General features: G+C 45.2%; 1 protein-coding gene across 1 annotated transcript in view; it reads right to left on the bottom strand.

Annotated features, from left to right (window-relative positions):
* The window catches only part of HK1 (hexokinase 1), a 1,372,133-nt gene that overhangs the window by 754,795 nt on the left and 595,754 nt on the right, over positions 1–21,584 (bottom strand). Inside the window, exon 9 of the mRNA XM_069240524.1 lies at positions 15,485–15,718. Coding sequence (XP_069096625.1) covers positions 15,485–15,718 — 234 coding nt within the window. The remainder of the gene's footprint in view (positions 1–15,484; positions 15,719–21,584) is intronic.

Below are 21,584 nucleotides of genomic sequence, written 5' to 3'. Positions count from 1 at the left end.
ACAGGGAACCCAGGCGAACCCACCACCCCAACAACAACAGGGACCGGGGGCCGTGGTAGTGGGCACACGTCCAGGGGACGGAGGCACAGGAACACAGGGGAACTGGGAGGGCTGCTGTGCGACAGGGGGCGGACAGGCCAAGGGAACCCACTCTCCACGAGGCCCTATCCTCCATCATGGGAGCATACCACCACTCCCAGGAGACGATGGTGACGGTCCTGGCCAAGTTTCAGGACACCCAGCGCCTGCAGGAGGAGCAGTATTTGGGGTTCAGGGAGGAGCTCAGGACCATCAGCTCCGCCCTGGGCACCATCGTAGGGGTGCTGAAGGACATACAGCAGACCTTGAGGGACACCGTGGCACTCCAGGGGGCCCCTGACACTAGCATGGACGATGAACTGCCCACCACCTCTGCTGGCGCTAGTGGACAGGACGCCCCACCACAGGACCACCACACCAGCACCCCACCCCTTGCAGACGGACAACCACCACGCAAGCGGTCCCTGAGATCCAGGAACAGGACAGAACAAGATGGCAAGACCCCCGCCAGGAAATGAGACCACCCTGATTGTCCTCCCACTGTCCCACTTTGTTACCCTGTCCATACCTTAACTGCCCCAGCTCCACTTCCTTTGCCCATATGGCCAGTGCACCTGTGTGACCAATGGACTGGACTCTGCCATGGACATTCCTCCACCGTCCCCCATCACCATATTACCACCCCCCCTCCATTTTTGAGCACTTCAATAAACACCCTTGAACCACAAAAAAATCTGGAGTAAGTCTGTGATTTGGTAAAATGTATTATCAATGACAGTGTCAAAATGCGTTTCTAGTTGTAAAGCCAACATACCTATGTCACACATCACAAGTCCTTGAAGGATGCAAGCAGATAACACACGTTGGTAACCACACCTGTGAAACCGTAATGGAAAGGTACAACTCAGTTACCAAATAATGCTATGAAATTACACACAGGATAGAGGAAGACGTGTGACAGTGAATGTAATGGTAAAAATTAAAATGTTCTCACCTGTGTGTCACTGGAAATATTGCTGTATGACTGACTCCCTGTTGTTGTGTTCTTCCTCAGCTTCCTCCTCATCACTGTCCACAGGCTCCACAGCCGTCACAACACCGTCATCTGGACCATCCTCCTGCAGAAAAGGCACCTGGCGTCGCAAAGCAAGATTGTGAAGCATTGAGCAGGCGATGATGATCTGGCACACCTTCTTTGGTGAGTAGAATAGGGATCCACCTGTCATATGGAGGCACCTGAACCTGGCCTTCAGAAGGCATTGCCCAGGAGGGCCCAAGTATCATCACTGGTCAGGAGACCACCGCCAGAGTCATTGCCCAGGAGGGCAAAAGTATCGTCACTGGTCAGAAGACCACCGCCAGAGTCATTGCCCAGGAGGGCACAAGTATCGTCACTGGTCAGGAGACCACCGCCAGAGTCATTGCCCAGGAGGGCACAAGTATCGTCACTGGTCAGGAGACCACGCCAGAGTCATTGCCCAGGAGGTCACAAGTATCGTCACTGGTCAGGAGACCACCGCCATAGGCGTTGCCCAGGAGGGCCCAAGTATCGTCACTGGTCAGGAGACCACTGCCATAGGCATTGCCCAGGAGGGCCCAAGTATCATCACTGGTCAGGAGACCACCGCCAGAGTCATTGCCCAGGAGGGCAAAAGTATCGTCACTGGTCAGAAGACCACCGCCAGAGTCATTGCCCAGGAGGGCACAAGTATCGTCACTGGTCAGGAGACCACCGCCAGAGTCATTGCCCAGGAGGGCACAAGTATCGTCACTGGTCAGGAGACCACGCCAGAGTCATTGCCCAGGAGGTCACAAGTATCGTCACTGGTCAGGAGACCACCGCCATAGGCGTTGCCCAGGAGGGCCCAAGTATCGTCACTGGTCAGGAGACCACTGCCATAGGCATTGCCCAGGAGGGCCCAAGTATTGTCACTGGTCAGGAGACCACCGCCAGAGTCATTGCCCAGGAGGGCACAAGTATTGTCACTGGTCAGGAGACCACCGCCATCGGCATTGACCAGGAGGGCCCAAGTATCGTCACTGGTCAGGAGACCACCGCCATAGGCATTGCCGAGGAGGGCCCAAGTATCGTCACTGGTCAGGAGACCACCGCCAGAGTCATTGCCCAGGAGGGCCCCGGCAGCCACAGCCCCGCTGGGCAATGAGGGACCGTCATGCCACACACCAATGCCCAGTCCAGAGCCCGCCATGGCAAAGCACCGCTGAACAGTCCAGAGACTGCCATGGTGAAGCACCGCTGAACAGGGCATGCACCGCTGAACCGGGCATGCACCGCTGAACAGTCCAGAGCCCGCCATGGCAAAGCACCGCTGAACAGTCCAGAGACCGCCATGGCAAAGCACCGCTGAACAGTCCAGAGACCGCCATGGTGAAGCACCGCTGAACATGGCATGCACCGCTGAACAGGGCAAGCACCGCTGAACAGTCCAGAGACCGCCATGGCAAAGCACCGCTGAACAGTCCAGAGACCGCCATGGCAAAGCACCGCTGAACAGTCCAGAGACCGTCATGGCGAAGCACCGCTGAACAGGGCATGCACCGCTGAACAGGGCAAGCACCGCTGAACAGGGCATGCACTGCAGAAGAAGGAAAAGACCGCCACATCAAGCATCGTTATCCCATGTGCAGCTGGGACTGTGACGGGACAGGAACTGTCACGGGGAGACTAATCCAGTCTGGGCACCATTCCCCCTCCAGAACCAGTGGAGAGATCCATCCACTACCTCTGTCCTTCACAGGATGAAGCACTCTGGGCACCAGATCCTCCACCAGAATCAGTGGAGACATGCATCCACTACCTCTGTCCTTCACAGGATGAAGCACTCTGGGCACCAGTCCCCCTCCAGAACCAGTGGAGACATGCATCCACTACCTCTGTCCTTCACAGGATGAAGCACTCTGGGCACCAGTCCCCCTCCAGAACCAGTGGAGGCTGTTATCTACTTGTGAGACTGTGGCTTTGCACTCCCCAGGATTGAACAGTGGGCAAACCACCCAGTGTAGAGACTTGTGAGACTGTGGCTTTGCACTCCACAGGATTGAACAGTGCGCAAACCACCCACTGTAGAGACTTGTGAGACTGTGGCTTTGCACTCCCCAGGATGGTACAGTGGGCAAACCACCCACTGTAGAGACTTGAGAGACTGTGGCTTAACACTCCCCAGGATGGTACAGTGGGCAACCCACCCACTGTATAGACTTGTGAGACTGTGGCTTTGCACTCCCCAGGATTGAACAGTGAGCAAACCACCCACTGTAGAGACTTGTGAGACTGTGGCTTTGCACTCCCCAGGATTGAACAGTGGGCAACCCACCCACTGTAGAGACTTGTGAGACTGTGGCTTTGCACTCCCCAGGATTGAACAGTGGGCAAACCACCCACTGTAGAGACTTGTGAGACTGTGGCTTTGCACTCCCCAGGATACATCAATGGGCATGGAGCCCCGTCGTGGATGTGGCGTGGTGTTGTAATCCGGCTGAGGTGCCTCCCCTTCCCTTCCCCCTTAAGGTGCCTGTTGTTTTTCTCTCTGATGCCCCGGCAGTGTTCTCTCCGTTTGTGGACAGGTATCTTGTGTGGGCCTCGCCCATGCATTTTTGGCCTAGTGGTGCACGGACATTGAGATGTGCATATCTGCACTACTTCTCGTAATGTATATACCTTTGTATGAGTTTATACTGTATATATCTGTATATAATTGACACATGTATATTGATACATTACAATGTTTGAACTGATTTCGTTTTGTCTTTGCATTCTTCCGGGGGGGTTGTGGGTTGTTACTGTGATGTTTGTAAATGCATTGGTGTGTGTGTTGTAATATGCGAGGGTTGCGGTGGGGATGGGGGTGTTGCGTGTGTGTCTCCCTGACTTTTGCCTCCCCTATGTCGTAGGTGCAGTACTCACCGTTGTCTTCATCGCCGCCGGCGCTGGTCTTCATAGATGAGTAGGAAGAGAAGGGCAGGTAGGATTTGTAATTCTGGCTCCATGGTGTCCTCCTTCCTCGTGGGATGTGTTAAGGTGAGCGTTTTCCCATTGCAGAAACTGTTTCCGTTGTGTTTTTATCCATGGTGAATCCACCCCGGAAAAGGTGGCGGATTGTGATACTATGGGCGGTACATTGTCTTCCGCCTGTCTGTTGGCGGTGACCGCCTCGCTGCTTGTCTGTACCGCCGTGGCGGGCCGAGTGTTAAAGTGGCTGTCTTTGTTGGCGGTTTCCGCCACGGTCATAATTCCCTATTTTTGTCCGCCGGCCTGTTTGCGGTATTACCGCACCTTTAACACAGTCCGCCAGGGTTGTAATGACCCCCTTTGTGTTTTCGCTTGTTGCAAACAGGTCTATGTTTGGAGTTCCCCACTTTTGAAAGTAATTTTTACGTACTTGAGGATGAATTTCCCGTTCGTGAGTTTGTTGGTGATTTCTGCTGAGGATAACTGCTAACTGATTGTCTATCCCTGGAATGTGTTGAGCCAATAGATGAATTTGATTGTGGATTGCCCATTTCCAAATTTTCTGGGCTAGAAGGGACAGTTGGGATGAATGTGTCCCTCCCTGTTTGTTGAGATAATACATGGTTGAAATGTTGTCTGTTTTGATCAGAACATTCTTCTGTGTGAGAAGAGGCTGAAAAGCTTTGAGTGCTAGAAAGACAGCTAATAACTCCAAGTGGTTTATGTATAGCTGTTTGTGTTTGACATCCCATTGCTCTTGAATGTTGTGATTGTTTAGGTGAGCTCCCCAACCAATTATGGATGCATCTGTTGTAGTTATGGTCTGAGGCACAGGGTCTTGAAATGGCCGCCCTTTGCTTAGATTTGTGGAATTCCGCCACTGAAGGGACATGTATGTTTGGCGGTCTATCAACAATAGATCTTGAAGTTGACTGTGTGCCTGTGATCATTGTTGTGCAAGGCACTGTTGTAAGGGCCACATGTTTAGTCTTGCTTGAGTTACATTTGCAATACATGATGCCATCATTGCAAAAATTTTCATGACAAATCTGACAGTGTATTGTTGATTTGTTTGTATTTGTATGATTATATTTTGGAAAGCTTGTATCCTTTGTGTATATGGATATGCTAGAGCTTGCTGAGTGTTTAGTATTGCACCCAAATACTGTTGTATTTGTGCTGGTTGAAGGTGTGATTTTTGGTAGTTTATTGAGAAGCCTTGTGTGTGTAAAGTTTGTATTACATAATGCGTAGGATTTTGGCATTGTGTATGACTGCTTGATTTTATTAGCCAATTGTTTAGATATAGAAAGACATGTTTATGTTGTCTTCTTAGGTAGGGTGCCACTACTGCCAAGCACTTTGTGAATACCCTTGGCGATGTTGTTATTCCAAAGGACAACACTTTGAATTGGTAGTGTTTTCCCTGAATGACAAACCTGAGATATTTTCTGTATGTAGGGTGGATGTGTATGTGAAAATACGCATCTTTGAGGTCTGAGGCTGTCATGAAATCTTGTTTTTTAGTGGTATGACATCCTGTAAAGTTACCATATGAAAATGTTCTGACAGGATGTAAAGATTGAGGGGCCTGAGGTCTAATATTGGCCTGAGGGTGCCATCTTTTTTGGGAATTAGAAAATATAGTGAATAAACTCCTGTTCCTATTTGAGACGGTGGAACCAATTCTATTGCTTGTTTGAGTAGTAGAGATTGGACCTCTTCTTTTAACAGAATTGTGTGTTCTGTGGATAGTTTGTGTGACTTTGGTGGAATATTTGGAGGAGTGTTTATCAATTCTACGCAATAGCCCTTGCAGATAATTGACAGCACCCAGTTGTCTGTGGTAATATTTTGCCAATTTGTGTGGAACTGTTGTTGTCTTCCCCCCACAGGAGAGGAGTGGAGTGGAAGGGAATGAGGAAAGTCATTGTTTTGGGTGCTGTGGAGGCTGCTTAGAGGCCTGAAATTTCCCTCTATTTTTGGGGTATTGTCCTCTATATGTGCCTCTAAAACTATCATGTTAGTATTGCGGTTGGTAGGTTGGCTTTGTTTGCGAGGTGGATGCCTCTGAGGGTTGTGTTCTGAAACCACCTCAAAACTGAGGTTTACGAAACGACCCCCTACATGGTGCAGCGTAGAGTGCACCCATTGCCTTTGCTGTGTCAGAGTCTTTTCACAATTTTTCTATGGCTGTGTCTATTTCTGCCCCAAAAAGATGTTCTTTATTGCACAGCATGTTCAACACAGCCTGCTGTATTTCTGGCTTGAATCCAGAAGATCGGAGCCATGCATGTCTGCGTATAGTGACTGCAGTGTTGACACTCCTAGCAGCAGTATCTGCTGCATCTAGGGCAGATCTTATCTTTTTGTTTGTAATGGCTTGCCCTTCCTCCACTACCTGTTATGCCCTTTTCTGGTGTTCTTTGGGTGATGCTGTATTAGGTGTTGCATCTCGTCCCAATGGGCTCTGTCATAGCAAGCTAATAGTGTTTGCGAGTTGGCTATCCTCCACTGATTTGCTGCCTGTGACGCACCTCTTTTCCCTTCAGCATTGAATTTCCTGCTTTCTTTATCAGGAGGGGATGCATCTCCTGATGACTGACTATTTGCCCGCTTCCTGGCAGCGCTAACTACCACAGAATCAGGAGTTACCTGATGGGTGTTATGATCAGGGTCAGAGGGTGAAGGTTTACATTTCTTCCCTATCCTAGGTGTTATGATGCGTGCCTTTACTAGTTCATTAAAGATCTGATCTGTATGTTTTACCATGCCTGGTAGCATCCGGAGGCATTGGTACCTAGAATGTGTGGAGGATAGAGTGTTAAATAAAAAATCCTCTTCTAGGGGCTCTGTATGCATGGTAACAGCATGATATGCTGCACCCCTAGCTATGACTTGATTATAGACAGTACTATCCTCAGATGGCGATGGTTTAGAGGGATAGCTGTCTGGATCATTACTTGGAATGGGATAAGGGTCATAAGATTGTCCTGTTGTGAATCGTAGGTGACTGCACTGGTGTAGGGCTGGTAGGAGGATGAGGAGGAGAAGATTGGGGAGGTGGTGGTTTCTCCTTTTGCTTTGGCACTTTAGCTGGAGGCTGCATGGTGTCCAATTCCTCCTGAAAAGCTAGCTTCCTCTTTGTTTTTAAAGGAGGGGCTGTAAGAATTCTCCCCGTTTCTTTATGGATGTGGGTCCTGGATTGCCTTTCATCCATAATTTCTAGAATTGGTTCTATTTCTATTTCCTCTTCTGAGGTTGTGTGGCTTTCTTTAAGTCTCTTTGAAAGTCCATGATCCTCTGTGTATGTTGGCCTTTTTGGCTCAAAAGCGTTCTTTTTCGGGATCAAAAAAGATGAAGAGGACAAAGGTTTCGGCTTCAAAACTGGATTTCCGATTTTCGACTCTGAAAATTGGTGTTTAGTAGAGTCGGAAACTGAGCTTTTTGTTGTCTCCGATATTTTCGGAGGAGTGGCCTTTTTCGGTGCCGAACTGGGGGGGGTCGGTCACCAACAGTCTTTTTTCAGGCCGAGCCATGGCCTTCGAGCAGTGGCGTACCCAAGGCCTTGTGTTTTTTCTTTTGTGAGGGTGCAGAGGCAGACGTACCTACATGCTGTCCTGCTGTGACTGGTCTGTCTTCGTCTGATTCCTACTCGGACTCGGAATCTCGAACTGAGACTGCAGTCTGCATCAATTCTTCCTCTTCTACGTCGAGATGTTCCCCCCTCCTCGACACCATTTAGAGCCTTCTTGCTCTTCGGTCTCTAAGAGTCTTTTTCGATCGGAAGGATCGACAGGTCTCGAAGTTTTCTTCCCGATGGTCTGGGGAAAGGCAGAGGTTGCAAACCAGATGCTGGTCTGTGTACGGGTACTTCGCGTGGCACCGAGAACAGAATCGGAATGGAGTCCGATCCATGAGGCTTCCACGCGGTCGGCCCAAAAAGGCCTGAGTTTGGCGCGCGTGCCCCGAAGGGCGAACACATTTGTTTTCCCAATGGTAGTGCTGTGTCGATGGAAGATTATGAACCTGATCAATACAATACCGACGAAAAGAGAGTTTTACAAAGTTTTCCAAATCGAAATCTCAGAGCCAGAGGAAACACGTCCGAACCTGATGGCGGAAAGAAAACAATCGAGTCGATGCCCCTGCGCAATGGAACAGAAGATGCAGAGTCACTCGATCCCGTGATTCGAAAAGTCTTCTTCGAAGAAAAACAACTTGTAACACTCCGAGCCCAACACCAGATGGTGGACTAATGCACAGCATGTGTATCTGAAGCTACACATGCCATTGAACATATGTATATATATATATATATATATATATATATATATATATATATATATATATATATATATATATATATATAAATATATATATATATATATATATATATAGATAGATAACTTACTGGTGGTCACCAGTAGGTAGTTTTAGTTAGGACCATGTTTCCATAGATAAAGCATTTTTTGACTTGCCTATGTTTTTGGCATTGTTAGTAGAATCTTAATGACATTTTCCTCCAAAAAAGTCTGCTGTTGATTCTTGTTGCACATGGAAAGTTTTGGGGTGATCCATCAAGTGGGGATCGAGGAAAAGGGGGAAGGGAGGGTGGGTGTCAAAAAGTTGTGTTTCTCATGTTAATTTCCATAGGACCCTAAGACACAACTACAGCCCAAACCACTGGACGGAATCACATCAAATTTGGCAAAAAGCTAGCTTTTGGTATGCAGATTTTCTTCCGCTTATTTGGTGTAAATCCGCCCAGTAGTTTTTGAGATATTAAAGGGAAAATATATGTGGATACCTAGGGACGTGGATCCTTCGCAAATAAATCACAAAAAATCGTGAATTTTCACAAATCCACACTCAACTAGAAGCACTGTAATTGGCTGGCCACAACCTGACCAGAATGTTGGGGTTGCCATTTTATGTTATCGGCGAGGGTACCCGGGGATGAAAATAGTAATGACATGTGGTATAAGGGGTCAGGGTGGAGGTACCCTGACCCCAGTGGTGTGATATATCATGGTGTTTTAGGGTCAAATTATGGGTTTAAAATGATTTTTCTTCATCATGCATGATATTCTTGAATATTCAGGGATATTCTTGAATATTTGAGGATATACAAAAAAAGAAAAAAATAGTTTTAGACTTATTAATACACTAATTCAATTGATCATACATGCACTCAGAGTCTCATGCGCCCACTCACACACCCACTCAGACACTCATGTACCCACTCAGACCCACTCACAGACTCACACACCCACTTTCAGACACTTGTGCACCCACTCACAGATCCACTGACAGCCACAGGTCCTGTGGCCAACCTCCGCTGAGCATGGACAAAGGTTGTGCATGGTGCTGGGGTTGGTGGTTATAAGGGCTTGGATGCAGGGCCTGGCCATGCGTTGCGCATGGCCAAAGGCTGTGCATGGTATGGGGTTTTTGTAGTTATAAGGGCTTGGACGCAGGGCCTGGCCATGCGCCTCGGGAGTTGGAAAAAGTATAGTAATTAAAATTACATTATGTTAGAAAAACATGGAACTTCACTGAAAAAACAAAGGTTAAAGGGACATTATAATTAGGTTCTGAATTTACTTGTACAAAACTACAGAAATTCAGTTGTTATAGTTAGTTATTTCAATCAACTATAACTCGCACCCTAAGGTAACTATAACTTGCGCCTTCGCCATGCACAGCTAATTACGCTATATATTATATAAATGATGACATCTTGTATGGCATATATCATATTATCACTGCAACATTTGCAATAAAGTTATTGATAAGGAAACTGGCATGGCAAAGGCGCGAGTTATAGTTACCTTGGTGCGTGACTATAGTTACTTGATATAACTCTAACTATAACTTCTGAATTTCTAGGGTTTTGTACAAGTACATTCAGACCCTAACTATATCGTCCCTATAACTTTTGTTTGTTCTTTTCAATTAAGATATATATATATATATTCAGAGAAAAAAACAAAGGTTACAGGGACGTTGCTTTTAGGAAATAGAATTGAAAAAAAACCTTAGAAATTCACTTCGAAAACCAAAGATTAGACGGACGTGATACTTAGGTTCTGAATTTACTCGCACAAAACCAGAGAAATTTAGCGGTTATAGTAAGAGTTATTTCAAGTAACTATAACTCGTGGCCTACGGCAACTATAATTCATGTGCCCGCTATGCACAGTTTTTTCTTCAATAATTTGACTTCTAATGTTTTCATTGATATTTAGCGTCCCTGTAACCTTTTTTTTCAGTGAATTTCTATGTTTTATTAACATAAAGTAAGTTTCATTCCTATATGGTAATCCAACCCTGCCCCTTTGGCTGTGTGCGCCACAGGGTGGCTGCAGAGCCTAACAAGCCAACCCCATGCTGGGCAAGGCCTTTGGCCCTGCGCTGTGGTTGTTGGCAGCAGGTCCCGTCTCTCTGGATATGAGAATAGGTGTGATAAAGTGCGTCTCTGGGTGCAAGAGTGGCTGTGAGAGGGTCTATGTGGGTGCAAGAATGGGTGTGAGAGTGTCTGATTATGCTCCAATAGATGAAAGATGCATTCACCGCCACAAAGGATTTAAGATTGTTTTTCTATATGGAATCACAGAGCGAACACAATTGGTTTGCCTTCGCCAAATCCAGGAGTTATGATCATTAGTCCTTTCCAGAAGTGAATCTTCAACTTGGACACCCACTACATTTATATTTGAAAGTGCTTCCTGTTGAGGTTTAATTTCTGTGAAATGGGCATCATGGCCAGAACGGAAGCTCTCCTGTTTATCCAACAAGAGCCCACAGTTTTGTACAATGTCTATCAAACTATAGCACTTTCTACTGGTTAGTTAGTAAGTGCTATCCTTGGTGAATGGTCAATGTTGGGGAGGGTGGCCGAGCAGCCCAAATACCCCGGCCAGTTTCATCCCCTGGTACCCTATCTCCTGGGGCCAACTACAATTAAATGGGGGAGATGTGTGGTGGTGGCTAGGCCCTCCTGGGGCAGATCTTGGCCCTGTGGACCCCATCCCCTGGGGTTGGCCCTCAGTAAATAGAGGAGGGGGGCTTCACAAACCCCCTCCCCGTGCTGATCTCGGCCCGGTGACCCCATCCACTGGGGCCAAGCCATCTATCCTGGGTGCCCCGCAAGCCACGCAGGGTGCAATAGGACCACAGGAGAGCCTGAAGGCTCCCGCGTTCCAAGCCAGCTCTATACGTCCTGCAGCAGCAGGCATTAATGTCACAGACAGAGAGCTGCTAAACATGCAGCTCCCTGTCTGTGAGAGTAATTGTTTCCTCTGTTCCATGTCTGCATCTCTGCGGGCAGGGAAACCGAAGAAACCTCTTCTTCCAGCAAGAGAGAGCTGTTTGACATCTCTTGCTTGCTGAAACCGGAGTGTTTTCTCTGACTTGGTGGAAGCTGTCAAAGGTCCCACCAAGTCACAGCAACAGCTATGTCCCGGGGTGGGCACCCTGAGACATAGTAGGAGCTGGCCCTGGGGGTGGCGGTCCCCAGGGCCATCATTGGCTCCTTCCTCAAGGGGGGCCATGCAGCCCCCATCCAACATTTCACTTATCCCTGGGGAGGTGGTGGTCCCCAGGGCTGGAGGTCTGCAATGGACCCCCTTCATTCTTTTATTTCAGCCTGCAGGACCCCACTTTACTTATTTTACACACTTTGCCTAGGGGGGTGGTGGCTCCCGGGACTGGGGATTCATGCCACCCCCCAACCTTAATAAGGCCCCAGGAGGGTAGCCGTCGCTGAGGGTTGCAATGGGGGTTGCCGCAGATTTGCAACTCTGTCATGAATTTGCAGCATTTCTTTTTTTTTTTTTATTGTTACAAAACTGATTTTTAGTCCTGCTGGTGGTCCCTCTGAGACCTTAGCACTAGAGCTAAGGGGTCAGGGTGTCCCTACGTTGTCTCCATTCTAAAAAAAAAATCCACATTGGTCTTGGAAGGGATGGCCTACAGATCTGTGAACACTTTCTGTTCAGTCATTCGAGCTAGAACTTTCTGCAGTTGATGGATCCAGGTTGGAAAACCACAGCTTGATGAGGTGAGCAAAACTTCCTTTTCCGCTGGAGCCCAGGTATTCCTCCTTATGGGACGTAAATAAAGTAATCCAAATGTTAATTTCCTGGAACAGCAATAAGTTCCTGCCCAGGAAAGAATTCTCACATAAGCTGGGTATGTTATTGTGTTTACTTTCATGCAGATGGGTCTTGGATGTTCGAGCACTAGAAGTTACAGGTAGAGTGTTTAACCTGGATGGGGTCACCTTTCACATCTCTAGGAGGAGAAAGTGTGATTCTAAAATAATTTCTTATGCTGCCTTTAACAATATTCCCAAAATATGTTTTGTACAATGTATCACAGCTTATGAGGACATGACTACAGAATTCAGACCACGGGTGATAGAAAGCTCTTGATCTCTCCTAGGAAACCGTTCAAGCCTGTTTCCTCTACCACTATAGCCAGATGGGTCTGATGGACCAAGCAGGAGGCAGGGATCGGCAACTCATTGTTTGGATCTTATACTGCTCATAGTGCTATGGCCTCAAAGGCTTTTTCTCTAGTAGCCAGACTGGAAGATATTCTGAATGCTGTGGATTGGTCCTCGGACTCCACATTTAAAAGGTTTTACATTATACCTATACAGAACATTGTCGCTCTGGTAGTCAATAAGTTCTTAACAAGCATAATCCTCACCTCTGGGTCCTGACATAGAATGAAACATTTCCTAGCTCTAGTAACAGAAAGTTTAATTTCTGTTAAGGACACGAAGGTGAGGATTTTCCCATCCTGCGATGAGGAAGATCATAACCTTTGAAGTAGTAAATTATGCCTTTAAGAAGTGATTCCTCGTATGAGGAGTAAGTATTATGTTTTTTCTAATGATATTTAATTATATAATTAACATAAGCATTGGTACTTGGGATCTTACTTTGACTAATCAGTGTTATGCAATGTTTTTTTCATGAGAGATTATGGAAACATTTACTTATTCTCTTATCGTTACTAAGAGTGGAATCAACCAAGCCAGAATAACCTGCAAGAAGGAGATGGATTCTGTTATGTGAAGAAAGAGAGAACATAAGCATAGAAGCTGTATTATCATCTGCATTAAAGTACTTTGATTGGTTGTGTGTTCTTTGCATCACCTTTTCGCTATGGTTTATGGGAAAGGTAGTTAATAATGTGCTGCTGGTGAATAAAAAACCGAAGAGAGTAAAGCATAATCCTCGCCTCCATATCCTTAATAGAATTGAAACTTTCTGTTACGTGAGCCAGGACATTTTTTCATTTTTTGCCCATAGTACTGGAGCCAGTCAACCAGTGTTCAATGTGTACAAATAATCAAAACTTAGACCCAAGACCAGAATTAAAAAAGATGTCAACATTGCTATGAGAAGGGTTTCGTTTTACACTCAACCACTAAGTGTTGGAGAATTAGTGAAAGAGATGTTGCAAAATAACATGAACTTTCGATAAGGTGACAATTTGGTACTGCGAGTGATGAATTCATTTGTGATCAATTAACTGCACAAAGCAGATGCAAAAACAATGAAGTGAAAAAGCTGCTGTTATTAAAGAGGAAGAAAAATCTGGACACTGCATGAGGCAGATGGAATGGAGTGAAAGCAAGACTGGAAGCGAAGTTTCGGTTATTAAGAATTAAGTGGAAATAAATGCTGTGGCCGCAGCAGAAGGGCAAAAGTTTTTACAAGCAAAGCAACAAGTGTTGTCACAGATGTGACAGTAGTTACCAAGAGCCGAATTCAAGAAGCTGCTCTGCAAGCAATAAGGAGTGTAGAAAGGATTGACCAGAAGGAGCATTTTACCCCCATGTGCAGGGCACCTGGTAGAAGCAAAGTAGCCGCAGTACCTAAAGATGTGGCCGGTGAAATTACCATTTACAGAGTTTTAAATGTAGCGGATGACAAAGGTGAACAAGCACTGGCAAAGCCAATAGGTCTCGCCTGTTGATTTTGGCAATGTTTTGTAGCCATGCTGCACAGCAGTATCGAAGCTTTGCAGTGTGGCTAAAACTAATTTTAAAACCATTATGACGCACCCACAGCTAATTGGCTTTTTTTATTCTTTAATTAGCACTGGATGCATCATAGTTCTTTTTATTATTATCTTTAGCCATGCTGCGCTGCAGCCACGTTGCTATACAGCATGGCTACAAATCATTGCCAACGTCAGCAATGCCCATCATCTACAGCATGAGCAAAAGGCAATGGCATAGCAGTTAGATACATGGGCAAGACTTAGCCAATGCGTTTTAGATCTTGGCACAACACCCTTGGGATTTTGGGCAAATCAATTACTCTCCCCATGCATGAAAAAAGAAAAATATGTGACATTTGGCAAAAAATCTTATCACATAAAAAAATCAATTGCGCTTATGTCCATGTCTTAGTGAAAACACATTTGGCAGCAGATAACATCCGTTGTCACAATAAAAGCATATAACATATTTGGCCACAATAAATATCCATTTCAAACCTCCAAGCTGCCAATATGTGAAAAAGTGTTCTAAATATCCCCCATTATATAAGGGAGAGATACACATTACCTCTGCAGGTGTTAGTCCAATTCCCTTTTAGGCAGGCCATGATACAACTTGTCACTAGATTTGTTCAGAAAATGCAATCCATATTATATCATTCAATCACTGGTACCCTTGAAAGTGGATACTTGAAATATCATCTACACAAGATTACGCATATACAAAAACCATAGCAGAATATTTAAAATCTAAGGTCAAGTAATGCTTTGCAAATATTTGATCACACCGCACCAGCCTACAAGTTACTCAACTATCGCCTGGTGAAATACAGAATCCAATTACAGAAACTGTGCACTATACACTAAACAATTTGTTGTAAAGTGGTAGTGCACAAAAAGGTTTTAATTGGCAAAGGCTTCCAAGCGGTCTTTGGCATCGTCAATGATTTGGTGGACAATTATATGGGAGGTAACACGTTGGCATACATATTAAAACCACTTTCTTCACCCAGCAGTGCATTTACTGCAGCATGCGAAAACAAGCACAAAAGATCTTCTTGAGCAATAAAATATGTGTCTTTAGCCTCTTTGCCCGTGGACTGAAAAGGGTAGCAAAGTTAATTATTTCTCATAATCAGTAATTATGATAAAATAACGGAGCATCCGATAACGAAGCGGGGTATCGGAGCCTTGCACTACACCCTGCTCACCTCTGAGCTTTAAAACCTGCAAATAAATTGTGAACACACACTCACTAATGTTGGTTTCTATTCATCTGAACTTTAATAGACGTATTCTGTACATAAGATGAAGTAAAGGTCAGTGGAACAATCCTGCGGACTTGCATCTGCCTATATAATTTGACTGTGTCAGAATGTTAGCCTTCCATAACGTTTGTAAGCTTATCCCCAACAGGTGACATGCTTTAATTAAAGTAAACATAGAACTCACTGTGGATGCATCTTGTAAAGAGATCCGTCTATGCCAACTGTGGTACGCAGTCTGGCTACCCCTTTATTGTCACGCAGACGAGTCAGTATAGCGCCCAAAGCAGACGCAATCAGGTTAGCAGAACGAAATGAAACGATGGTACACACATGCTGCACGGCTATACAATCTTCATGGGATGGTTCCACCCCTAGGCGGGTTAGGATATCTTTGGCTTTAGTCAATCCTTCTTTACTTCTATAAACAAGAAAAGCACAGACATACTGGGGGGTTAGATAACATTTCTTAAACATGAAAAGGAAAAAGGTGTAATTCTAAATAATATGTTTAAAAATCTACTTTCACATTATCTTACGTATTTTGCAGTATTTCTTTCTTAACAGAATTTTGGGTCTGATTTACATCTCGGCGGATGGAAAGTGACGGATATCCCATCCACCATATTACCATCTCTATAGGATATAATGGGATCTTAATATGGCGGGCGAGATATCTGTCACATTTGTGAAGGAGTATTCCCATCCACCGAGATGCAAACCAGGCCCTCAGTCCAGAAGGCCACATAGCAGCAGCTTCACTGACCCCATTTTTTTTTTTAACACCAAATTGAACCCTCCAACATCTGTTCTAATGACGTGCAATGAAACATCGAAAACAACAAATGGCACCATCACTTTTTCAGGTATGTTCCATCACACAATCACATTTGTGCAACTCAATAACAGCGTCAATGTGCCTCGTGGGTGTTAGGGTGCTTTAAAAAAGATAACCAAGTTACAAGATACAACATAGCATCTGGAAATACAACATTGTGTAACAATAAGACACCCAAATTACAAGACGAGCAAAAAAAAAAAAAAAAAAACATAAAAGGACAAAACTAAATTTAAAGTGTAGGCACAATGAAAAATTGATGCTGAAGCAAAACGCAATCACTACTCAATATTGTGTAACTATTTTCAATTGCAGGCCAATGGCATGAGGATGAAGATGGATTGTATTGAATTGTAGATTTTTATATTGTATTGCTTTTGTCACTGACGAGGTGCTGAAGAGCTTTACAAATGCTACTCCATGCAGCTCAGTCTTAGTTGAAAATGTTGTGGTTAGTCATATATTATGCAACATTATTAGATTTAATGTACCGATTATAGGCATGCAATTTCTAGGCCGTAGAAAAAAATCGAGGAGGGCTTTGAATGGGAGAAGGAGCATCAATGAGTAAAGCAGTTAGGGGGACAGTAACTAGAATGGTACTAACTGATGGAAGAAGTAACCTGTAAACTCTTATTGCATTGCCAGAAACCGACTGGGTCATAGACTGTTCATTTTTGAAGGTTTAAAGTTCAAGAAAACAGTGACTACAGTGCAGAAACCAATGATCATTGGAAATGTTCAGTTTTTCTGCTAAATAGATGGGAGTAGCAAGGTGTAAGCGTCTATGGTGATACAAGTCTTAAACCAAGCTCTAGATTCACTGGGAAGTCAATGGAACATTAAAGCACAAGACTGACATGCTCACATTTTTCCTTCCCAAAACAATGTAAAGCACTGCTTTGGGGCGCAAGGATAGCTTTTAGTAAGCCAAGAAAGATCGAATATCCATAAACCTATTTTATATTGCATTACCTCTCACACTCACTCTGTCAGAACTCTGTCTGTGTTACAGGGCTATTAATGGATTAAAAAAGCAACTGCGGTATATTAAAATATTTTAATACAGAAGTTCCTGGACACAGCTGGGAAGCATTCACTTACTCATTACTGAATATTATAACATTGCACGGACAGTCAACCTTGCCAAAAGCATAGTGCCTTGAGGAACCATAAACATTTTTAATTACAGAAAAATAATTTGTAGTTATAGACCATCATTGTAAGACACCTCAAACCTGATGCATTAAGCTAGTTTACCACTGCTTTTCTGCACTCTCTGCCAGACTATGTTAAGGTGGTGCTGCTGTTGCGTGATATAAGATGGGAGATAGATCCCTTCTGAGTAATTACTGACAAATAGCACTGCTGGATGCGACTGGCAAGATATTTGTAAAAAGCATTTAGTCAATTTACAAAACTGGATTAGCAAAAAAAAAAAAAACGATTCTCCTGAGGGAAAAGACAGGTTTCAGACCGAAATGTGCTACACTTGACAATATCGTAATAACTCAAGAAATTACTGAAAAATACACGTGAACCAAATGGCAAATTCTACATGCAGCTTTCATAGACTTTTCTACAGAATTCAATTTGTTTGACAAACCATCTCTTTGAAAGAAATTAGCATCTATTGGCATAACCCAATGTCTACTGAATGTAATAGTAGCACTGCACACTTCGACCTGGTGTGAAGTGCTGCTGGAAGGAAAACAAGGTCTTTCTACAAAAGTAGATACACATAATGGGCTAAAACAGGGGTGCTTGTTGGCCCCTATGTTATTTTCTTTGTATGACTATGGTTTACCAGCAACCCTCGTGTCAGTTAAAGGGGACCCCCAAGAGTTGGTGGTAAAGAAATAAACTGCTTACTAAACGTGGATTATATAGTGCTACTAGATCCCACCCTCCAAGGCCTGTAAAAAGGCTAGATCAACTCCAATCCTATGCAGATGATCATTTTCTAAAAATAAGTATACCCAAAAGCAAAATACTGACATGCAAATGAAAGCATCATTTAACGAAAATACAATTCAGCTGGTACTTGGGGAAAGAAAAACTGGAAGTGGTCAAAAACTATGTCTACTTGGGGAAGTCATAAGGATCACATCTTTCAACTAAATTCCAAAGCATTAAGTCAAGATTAAGTTAAGCAAACGGCCTGAGAATGTTAATGCTCCGTTTGGAAATGGATATAACCAGCACATATGTACTGGGTATGATGACTGTCATCTGCTGGCGATACCGTTTATCCACTGAGAAGAAGGCTCCTTTAAAAAGCTACTCTGGAGAGAAATATACATTAAGCAGCGACAACAGCATCTTTATGAAAAACGTTATGAGTATGCTACACCTATTTAAATGAAAGCAAGACACACAGGGGGCAATGTCTGCTCTGGAATTAAATGTTTTCCTTAAGGGCTCAAGTCCTGGATTAAGCATGGATTCAGATAGGAAGGAAACAGCGCACCAGCTAAGAGACAGAAGACTACACCACCTTCAAGACAGCACTTAACCAGTACCACCACCTCCTAAGAACGCCCTAGCAGACCGCACAGAAGCCAGCCAACCTACTTACTTCCATGAACACAAACACTGAGCACCTGCTCACCCACTGGGACCCTCTCAACTCAAACCACAATCTCCCATGAACTCTGTGCACTCTCGAGCTCCCATGGACTCATGTCCCCAACATGTATTCAACCTCAGGAGCAAGATGACTGGCAATAAGCTCAAGAAAGTCCTGAACACCTCCATCACCTCTGCTTCCTTCCCTGAGGCCTGGAAACATGTTGAAGTGAGAACCCTCTTGAAGAAACGTTCTGCCGACCCAACCAAACTTGAAAACTACTGGCCCATCTCACTGCTCCCTTTCTATCGAAGGTTCTCGAGCAAGCAATCAACCAGCAACTCACCGAATACCTAGAACACAACAAATTCCTGGACTTCTCTTAATCCAGAATCTGAGTCAACCACAGCACTGAGACAGCCCTGATCGCAGCCAATGATGACATCAGGGCCCTTCTGGACTGTGGCGAAATGGCAGCCTCATCCTGCTGGGCCTGTCAGCCGCCTTCAACACCATCTCCCATCTTATCCTGATCAACAGACTCCCCCACATCAGAATCCGGGGAGACGTCCTAAAATGGATAGTCTCATACCTCACCGGAAGAACCCAAAGAATTTGTCTCCCACCACTCACCTCAGAACCATTGAAGATCATCTGCGGCATCCCCCAAAGATAGTTCTTCAGTCTCACCCTCTTCAAAACTTACATGATCCCCTGGCTAATACCATCTCCTACGCCGACACACAGCTCACCCTCTCACTGTCAGAAGACCCCTTCACCACCAGAGCCAACTACGGTGGTGAAGATGTATGTTGAACATCACCAACAGGATGAACGGCAACTGTCTCAATCTCAACACGTAGAAAACTGAACTCCTTATCTTCGGGAACAACACCTCGCCATGGAACGACGCAAAGTGGACTGCCGACCTCAGCCAATCCCCTTCCTCGACAGACCACGCTTGCAACCTTGGCATCATCTTAGGCAGCGTGCTAAACAGATAAACGCAGTCTCTTCTGCCTGCTTCCACACCCTATGCATGCAGTGCAAGATCTTTAGGTGGCTTCCAGTAAACACCAGAAGGACCAACGCAGGCCCTCGTCACCAGCAGGCTGGACTTGGGGGACACACTCAACATAGGAATCACTGCACGCCTCCTGAAGTGACTACAGACAATACAAAACTCAGCAACCAGACTCATCTTCAACCTCCCCAGACGAAACCACACCCCACCTCAAGAAGCTACACTGGCTCTCAATCCTTAAAAGGTGCCAGTTCAGGGTGTTGACCTACGCATACAAAGCCTTGCACAATGAAGGACCAGCACGCTTCAACAAACGCATGGCCTTCCACCAACCAACCAGATACCTATGATCCACCTCCCTCTTCCTCGGAGCCAACCCCAGAACAACCTTCCTCTGCACATCAGGACCGCCCCATCGCTCCAGCAATTCAAGAGAGAACTCATGACCTGGCAGTTCAAATAAACAGATCATCTCGGAGCTGTTAGCAACTCCAGCGTCTTGAGACCCTCATGTGTGATTTGATGTGCTTTACAAATTCATGACTGATTGCTTGAGATATAGCCTGGTGCTTTTACCAGGTCACATATTAATAGGTTTGATCCTCATGCAATATAAAACAAATGCAGCCTTATTTGAATTGGAATACAGAGCACAAAGTTCGCCATCTGTTTTTACTCATCAGGCTTCAAATGCTGATATTAAAGAGTGACTGGAGCTTGAGATAATTAGGGCTTGAGATAATTTCAAGAGAAATTAAAGATTATGTCCCCAGTATTCACTGGGAATCCAGGACCTAGATCATGCAATTTTGCCTGTCCAGGGCTATGTTTGCAACAACTAAAGTTTTTAAATCTTTTATTTATATGTAACAAGATTTCCACTGTACATAAAGCACAGTTTATTTATTCAATCACCAAATGAAATTGTGTGCTGCAAATAAATTCTTTTTAAAATTTATTGTGTGAACATTCATAGTTGCCAAGAGTCCCATGACAAAAGTCTAATTTTAGGCCAGCCCTGACCTTTTAACAGACATCACAATGTTTTCTAGGACTTTAAATGTTGTTATTAATATTGTAACTATAGGCTCAAAGACCCCTGCAGTAAAGTGAAGCAAGGTAAAAAGCTGTGTTTAGCCAAAGATACCACATATAACAATGGGACGTCTTGCAGTGATGAATTCTGTTGGTACGTGGAGAGACTTGCATCATGTTTTCACCACTATCCCACAGGCATAGTGAGAGCACTCTTGTCACAGGTACCTGTCACTCACCTTGCTTTGAATGTTTAAAGATTGGGGGCAGGAGGGCGTGGCCAAGAAGACTGATTGCTAAGATTTTCCTAAGCTCTATGGTCTGACAACCTCCATCGCCGGTGCAGCCTGTCCCTGGTGCCCTGTGAGAAGTGAGGGTACCCATGGGAGTCGCTGACTACTTCCAGAGTTGGAAGGTGACCTCCCGCAGTTGGCTGTGACTGCCACCTCTCGCCTGCAGCGTGGCGTGGCAATGCCTTTTTGGATTACTGATGACTGTTCAGCCCCGATGGCTCTGTCAAACCTGCCACACAAACACACACACACACGCACACACACACACTTGACTGCTCCTGGCTGCGCTCCCCTCAAGCCTGGCAGGGCCCGCTACTCAGGCCTAATTGCTGAATGCGGTCCCCCATCCCATTGCACAAAGAGAGGAAGCTACAAGAGGCCCTGAGAGTGGGAGCTGGCCCTTGTGAGAGGTCACGGACCCCCCTGGGGGAAAAATGGGTAGTCCCCAGTGCAGGACACTGTCTCTGGAGCCACAGCAGCCCTGAAGAACCTGCTGCAGCTGTTGCCTGCAGCAGAACACTTAGCTGC

The sequence above is a fragment of the Pleurodeles waltl genome, chromosome 6 (assembly GCF_031143425.1).
Source record: "Pleurodeles waltl isolate 20211129_DDA chromosome 6, aPleWal1.hap1.20221129, whole genome shotgun sequence".
Taxonomy (NCBI): domain Eukaryota; kingdom Metazoa; phylum Chordata; class Amphibia; order Caudata; family Salamandridae; genus Pleurodeles; species Pleurodeles waltl.
The sequence above is the reverse complement of the archived record's forward strand: the minus strand, read 5'-3'. Positions and strand labels throughout refer to the sequence as shown.